Source organism: Rosa rugosa, chromosome 7, assembly GCF_958449725.1.
Source record: "Rosa rugosa chromosome 7, drRosRugo1.1, whole genome shotgun sequence".
Taxonomy (NCBI): domain Eukaryota; kingdom Viridiplantae; phylum Streptophyta; class Magnoliopsida; order Rosales; family Rosaceae; genus Rosa; species Rosa rugosa.
In genome coordinates, this window is record NC_084826.1 from 14,103,723 (window position 1) to 14,111,765 (window position 8,043).

Genomic DNA, 8,043 nt, shown 5'->3' on the forward strand with positions numbered 1-8,043 from the left:
CTATTTTCCACAGGATCAATTAAGCACTAGAGATATCCGGAACATGCCACCCACTGAATTTGGAAATTAATGTACAAATATAGAAACAAATCAAGAACTATTCTTGTCGGTAACAGTGGTCCAATTAGTCTCTTGTGCTAGCGTAATTTAAAAGATAGGTTTTTTACCTACACAAAAAACAAGTGAATTCTATATAGTACCAGCTGATTATTCAAATCAAGACCCCAGCAGCTAGTTCTAGCTTTTTCCATAACAAGGGTACAATTAATCAACAGTACACTAATTATTGAAAAGTAAAAGTAGAAGATCCAAGAGCATTTCGATTTAAAGTAACAGAAAAAAACTTGGAAGAAAGTTGAATTAATCATACAACCGAAGCATACAGAATAATACAATCAGTTCCAACCCCAATCACTCCAGGAACAACACAAAATGCTTTCCCATAGCAAAACAACGAGGGTGACAATGATGATCATAACTTAATTTCTTGGGATGAAAAATCGAAGCACAAGAAATCCAAACATGAAAAATCTCTCCTCTTTTTTTTTTTTTTTTCCTAGGCGTATTCACTGCCGGCCAGTGGCTCGTGGCCGCTGTGGCTGATGAAGAAGAACTCATAAACAAGCCCGGCGATACCGCCGCCGATCAAAGGTCCGGCCCAGTAGACCCAGTGGTTCTGCCAGCTCCAGCTCACCAAAGCCGGTCCGAAAGACACGGCCGGGTTCATGGAGGCTCCGTCGAATGCCCCACCCGCCAAAATATTGGCGCCAACGATGAAACCAATCGCGATGGGCGCGATTGTTCCCACGTTCCCCCTCTTGGGGTCAACGGCGGTGGCGTAGACGGTGTACACCAGCCCGAACGTCATCACTATCTCGAATACGAACGCGTTCCACACACCAACTCCGGAGGACAGAGCAAAAGCAGAGGTGGTCTGCGGAGCACGAAATCAAAACCAGTTAGGTCATATAATTAATAACCGTATTAACTAACTTGAAGAGAAGTTCAGTAATAACAAACTGACCTGGCCGTTGGTGGCCAACTTGAGAAGCAAGCAAGCGACGGTGGATCCGAGGAGCTGAGCAACCCAGTAGAGGAGGCCACGTAGGAGAGAGATGTTACCTCCGACGAAGGCGCCGAAGGTGACGGCGGGGTTGACGTGTCCGCCCGAGATGTTGGCGGCGATTGCGACGGCGACAAAAAGACCAAAGGCGTGAGCGAGGGCAGCGGCAACGAGTCCGGCGGGAGTGGTGGAGCCGTTGTCGGTGAGTTTGTTGAAGGCCATGCCGGAGCCTTCGCCGGCGAAGACGAAGATGAGAGTGGAGAAGAACTCGGCAAGCGCGGCCTTGAGGGCGTCCGGGTTGTAAGCTTCCTCGGGTCGGCCCACGGCAATATTCCGGATCGGCATGGCGGGTTAAAGTTCGGACGGCGGAGGTTTGAAGGTTTGAAGCTGAGAATGGAGTAGTACAGTGGCTACTTCACTACTAGTTCTGAAGGAGGGCTTCGTGTGGTGAGTCTTGCTCTTACGGTCGATGTGGTACTTATATTAAACTTGACACGGGATGGGGAACCGGCTACAGGCGGTTTCCGGTGGCAGAAGGGACTCCACTGATTGGTGGACAGGCTGTGAAATAGCGAAATAATTCGAAATTCGGAAATTTTCGAAAATCTTTTGGTTTCTTATTTTTTGAGAGTTTGAGACCATCTGATCTCTCTTTGTTCATACAGCGAAGCACTGCGCCCCGGAAGTGCCCTTGATGGGACACGTGGCACCGATGATAGGGACACCTAGCGTGCCAGTGTTGCTGGAATTTTGTCTTCCTCTGTTTCGTCTCCGGAATGATGGATTTCTGTGGGTTTTAGGGCATTTTATGAAGAAGGGTATTCCTCCTGGCCTGCTCGATCTTCTTCTTCTTCGGAAGGGATACAACTCTTCATCTTTGCTCAATTTTCGATCAATTCGTTTCAGTTTGTCTAATCCTAGGAGCTTCGGAGAAAGAGTTAAAAAAATTTAATTGTTGTATCAAACACTCCTGTCGGCATGTAGTAGAATTGTTATATACACACACACACATATTTATGTATATTTGTTAATACATACAAATAAAGGTCTACTGAATGAGATTTATAACTTATTATGTGTATTTATACTACTTAAAGTGCAAATTGTATGATTGTAATGGAGATGGGGTCAGTTTCCCTACAATTTAAAGCCGCTTTTTTAAGGAGGCATAAAGGCAAACGGTGGCAAACCGAAAGAAAATGATTTTTTGTTTTCCTTTACATGATTTCTTTCTCTTCCTGTAAAATGAGGAATTGGGAAATGTCGGGATTAAAGGTTGAAATCTTTCTCTTTTTATTGTTTTGTAATGTTTGAAACAATTTCAAATTATTTCTGTTTTTTCCTATTCAAGTGCCAAAGTCATGTGTTGGAAATTATGGAAAAAGTGAAGGATGATAACTCTATCCACATAGTATTATATTTGCTGTATGTTATTTTTATTTGTGAAAAAATTGTCCAATTTCATTGTAAAGAGTCAAGTACAAAAGATATTACTAATAAAAGTAGTGAGTTTATTAGCGCAAACATTATCGAAAAAAAAAAAAACATTATCGATCTGATAGGTAACATACGTCTACAGCTCGTGTTGCATATATATTTAATTAATGTATAACTCATCGAAGCAGTTTTTATAATTATTTTTGTTATGGTTCACTATTTTTTGGATAACGCGATCTGGAAGACTCCAATGGATGAGATATACATCCAAACATTATCTTCTTCTATACTTACTACTTAGGAAAGAGATTAACATGTCTAATCTAATTTTAATAAGATATTTGTATCTAGAAAGCTTGTAGTTTAATTAACTGAGTATATAGAATCACTATTTGTCTAGTACTTTATGACTTTGCTGACAGGAAGCATTCCTCGCATCAGAGTTCAAACTCAGCCGAGGTTCTTGCATAGTTGGACACTTGGACAAGATATAAGACCTAAGAGGTCGTCACCTCATGCCTACGTACCTCAATTTGTATGGGTACGAAGAAAAAATTTCTATGTTCTAAACATGATAAATATTACAAAATTCATAACGCACCATTTAGCGTAATTACTAATTACTAGTAGAAGTCTCTTACATGCTTTTAGCAAGTTTGGTACTTGAATTCTTTCACCATTTTTTTCTTTCTATTTTACTATAATAAATGCTCATTTTCATGATTCACCTTGAGTTTCAAAATCTAAAATTCGAACATATTTTCTTTATCCTACTTTTTTCTTCACATAGATTCACAAGTAATTAAGATCGAGAAGAAAATCTTCAAAGAGTTCAACTAAACCTTAACCACGTGGTGTGGTGTGTTGGTCGAATGACCTAGTCTGGAACCCCCAGGTCTAGCGTTCGAATCCCAGCTCCATCCCGTGGTCAGCAGATTTGAGGGACCCTTTGGGTTCGTGCGTCTGCGGTGCAGTGGATTAGTCTGTCTTTACCAGGCTTTCGCCGCAATGTCGGTGCAGGTGTCCTGGCGCTGGGATACCACTGCATGGGTGTGTGAGTTACTAACAACTAACTCGATCAAAAAAAAAAAAAACTAAACCTTAATATTTGGCAAAGCAATATAGGAATAGACAGGAGTTGTGGGCCTTGTAACAGTTGTAACGAGTTATCTTTTCGACAATTCGACCATTGAATCATCATTTTGGGTTTGGTGTGTGTGTGTTTAGTGGGGTGGTAAGTCTTTGGTCTCATATATAAGAGGTCAAGAGTTCGAGCCCCTTAAAAAAAAAAAAAACCATCATTTTGGGTTTGAGATATCACATATTAATTCATACAATTAATGTAGACCTGGCTCTACCTGCATCCAGATATGATAAAAATCTTGGTGATGGCCCTAGATATCACCGACCATAGGCGACTGATCACGTAATCGTATATCGGAGGTGACCGGCACAGCCGCCCTGGCTCTATGAATTTCAATTTCTTACGCAAATACAGTGATGCAAAATGTGTTCCATCCAAATGGGGCCAAGAACACGGATGTGGTTTCAATTGATGATTGTACTTGTACAATCTGTGGCCATGAGTAGTCACGAGGTCGAAGGACGTGACAATACGTTTGCGGTTGTTGTTACTCATTCAAGAACAAAGGAACTAATTTTCTGGCCACCTTACTCAGTGACTGAAAGAGAGAGCGAAAGATAATTCTAAGTAATATAATGTTTTTCTCGTGTACGTATTCAAATTATTGAATTAATGTTGTATGAATTTCATAATCAGAGCAATTAATTTTCAAATCACTATATAAGAACGTGACAATACATTTATGTTAGCTCTAGTCTTTCAAGAACAAAGAAATGAAAGCACATGTGATTTCATGAGCGTCAGCCTGTTTCCAAAGATTTTAACATGGAGTATGAACACTACTAGCAAAATCTCTAGTGGCCACCCATTTTGGATACACTTTTCTAAGTGTATCATTTGAGTAGAGCAAATGACACCATTTTATATTTTTAGTATTCTTTGTTTTATGGGTACTGATAACAGTGACAAAATAAAAAAATATAATCAACAAAATAAGTTAATACATTTATTAAAGACAAAAATCCGTATTCATTGCTAAATAAAATACTAAATTAATATATTATATTAAATATTCGGATAAGTATCTGATATAGATACGGTTAAGAGTGTGAAGTAATAATATCTAATTATTTATTGTATTTAATTTATTCAAATTTACAAATTAATCATCTTTCCTTGCAATCCGTATTGCAAAAAGTATATGTGTCATTATTTTCTTGTGTTTTTATATTTAAAATGTTATTAGAGTTTTTGTATAATTAGTTAATGGGCATAATTGCAAAATAAACTATGCATATCTGTATCCATTAAATTGTCATACGTTTAATAAAAATTGATGGTTGTTTAAATATAATTACTAACCAGATTTACTTTGCCAGCATAATTATGAGTTTTAGTTTGCCGTATATCTATTATTTCTAATATATTAGGTGTAGATTGAGAATAAGTTTTCAAAAAAAAAAAAAGTTTTAATTGAAGTGGGTAAAAGTCAAAATACAAATAAGATCCCAAATTCTTCTCTTCTCTAACATACAGATAATCGCATTTAATTTTTAGGGGAAATGATCATTTACCCGATTTTAGGCTAAAAATTGCCCACTTGCTCCACCAACTGTTTTTTAACCCCATTTACCCAAAACACTCTAAGGGATTATTTCCCCTTTACCCAATTAATTATTATTTTTTTTTTTGAGACTTTTTTGCCCTCTCCTTCATTTTCACTTAGAGGGAGAAGTCGTCTTCCAACTTGCCTGCCTCAGGTAACCAGTGGCCGGGCACCGACTCCGGTGACCGGAATCCGACGACCGGTGACCGGAATCCGACGACCGGTCACCGGGATCCGGCCACCGATGACCGAGGTCCGGCGACCGGTCACCGAAATCCGGCCACCGATGACCGGAGTCCGGCGACCGGTCACCGAAATCCGGCTACCCAGTAATCATATTATTGCCCCCTAGTAATCATATTATTGCCTCCCAAATTCATATTATTTCAGTCCAGTGAATTGTATAAACTCCCAAAACCAAAATGAATACACTATAGGTCACAATTGATCATATTATTGCCCCCCAGTAATACCTAGTAACCATATTATTGCCCCCCAGTAATCATATTATTGCCTCCCAAATTCATATTATTTCCGTCCAGTGAATTGTATAAACTCCCAAAACCAAAATGAATACATTATAGGTCACAATTGATCATATTATTGCCCCCCAGTAATAATATTATTGCCTCCCAATACTCATATTATTGCCCCAATAATCATATTATTACCCTTCAATAATCATATTATTGCCTTCAAGTGAACCAAAATGAATACACTACAGACACAATTGTTCAATTGTAAACGTTCACTTTTTTTTTCTTTTTTTTCCTTCCCCATTCTCGGAGCTCTTCCCATCGAGATCAGAAAAAAAAAAAAAAAAAAAAAAAAAAAACAAGCGAAATCAGAAAAAAAAAAAACAAAAGAATTTTTCTCCGGCCACCCAAAGTCCCCCTGTGGACACCCATGCTTCTCCAGCACGATTCCGACCGGACCGCCTTCATCTTCTCTAGGTCCTCTTCTCCAGTCGCTCACCTGCAGCCCATCTCCGACCGGTCCCAGCCCCGACGCAGCCCATCTCCAGTCGCTCACCTGCAGTCCATCTCCGCCTTCGTCTTCCCCATGTCCTCTTCTCCAGTTGCTCACCTGCAGCCCATCTCCGACCGGTCTCAGTTTGGTGAGGTTCCGGCACCGCAGAGGGATGGGAGCTTCAGATCGGTGATCCATGATTGAGGATGGTCGGTGATTGGCAGAGGTCGACGAAGATGGGGCTTGGGATGTGCTAGCCAGCGCTGGGATCGAGGTCGACGAAGAAGGTGTTGAAGACTTGAAGGCGTGGTCGCCACTGCCGGCTGGAGAGAGAGAGAGAGAGAGAGTCCGGGAGGAGAGAGAGTTTGAGAGGATTGAGATCTGTGAGTTTTAGTTTGATTAATAGGGGTAAAATTGTCAGTAGATGTTGAATTGGGTAAATGGGGTCAAAAAACTCTTAGTGGAGCAAGTGGGCATTTTTTAGATTGAAATTGGGTAAGTGGTCACGGCCCCTAATTTTTATTAGCCACGTTCCTTGTTTTCGTATCCAATATGGTAACTAATAGCTACAATTTCAGTTTCCATATCCAATGCTAATTGTGCACCTTTTCCCGTATCCAATGTTAGTTACGCATTGACTTTCCAAATTCAATTCTAATTGTGCATTGGTGCACTTCCTTATTCAATCGTATTGCAAAAAATATATGTTTCATTATTTTCTTATGTTTTTAGATTTAATATGTTATTAGAGTTTTAGTATTATAAGTTAATGGGCATAATTGCAAAATAAATTATGTAATCTGTATCCATTAAATTGTCATACGTTTAGCAAAAATTGGTGGTATTTCAAGTATAATTATTAACCAGGTTTAATTCGCCGACATAATTATCCGTTTTAATTTGCCACATATCTATTATTTCTAATATATTAGGTGCAGATTGAGAATGAGTTTCAAAAAAAAAAAAGAGTTTTAATTGAATTTACTTACAAATAAGATTCCAAATTTTTCTCTAACATACGGATAATCATATTTAGTTTTTATTAGCCACGTTCCTTGTGTTTGTATCCAATATGGTAACCAATAGCTACAATTTCAGTTTCCATATCCAATGCAAATTGTGCACCCTTTTCCATATCCAATGTTAATTATGCATTCACTTTCCAAATCCAATTCTAATTGTGCACTGTGCACTTCCATATTCAACAACTATGCACGTTGTGCACATCCAATGCAAACCACTCAATGATATTGATGTTGAGGTGCTATAAATTGCGGTTCAGGAAACAAAATTTAATCAAACAAACCTTCAGTTGAAAAAGAGATAGCATCGATCATCAAAAGGTATTAATTTTTATTCCAATTATTATTAATATTTGTTTATCGATCCTTTTTTAGTATCAGTTATGACTTTAGAAATCAATTTTTATTTTCACCAAAAACTAAATACTCGTTCCTTTTTTTTTTCTATGCAGCTTGATAACAAATCTTTGATCAACGATATGGACAAGGAATGAATATTTTTAGATAAGTACACTGATGAATATAATGCTGGATTGGATGCATTCCTCAATTATGCCTTAGAGCATGCTTCTTTTGAAGGTACAATCAAGTGTCCGTGTAAAAGGTGTCATAATGGCTACAATAGACTGCCTGCTGTTGTTGAGCAGCATCTTAGGGTGGATGACATGGATCCTAAATATGTTAACATCCCCTGGACCGAGCATGGTGAGCATATACCAGCTGCAGTTGATCATAATATGGCAGGGCCTTCATCATATCAACCAGATTTTAATTTGCCGGGACCGTCGTCACATCAACCAGATTCTGATGTGCAAGATATGTTGCATGATGCATTTGGCATGTATGAAGGTGAAGATGATTT

The 8,043-nt window shown here is 38.8% G+C and overlaps 1 protein-coding gene across 1 annotated transcript; it reads right to left on the minus strand.

Moving 5' to 3' along the window:
• Positions 1-323: 323 nt before the first annotated feature.
• Positions 324-1,522, minus strand: LOC133721515 (aquaporin TIP1-1-like). Its single transcript, XM_062148151.1, has 2 exons — positions 1,025-1,522; positions 324-934 (listed from the first exon to the last, which is right to left on the minus strand). The coding sequence occupies exons 1-2, from the start codon at positions 1,406-1,408 to the stop codon at positions 557-559; spliced, it is 762 nt and encodes a 253-aa protein (XP_062004135.1). The 5' UTR covers positions 1,409-1,522; the 3' UTR covers positions 324-556.
• Positions 1,523-8,043: the final 6,521 nt, after the last annotated feature.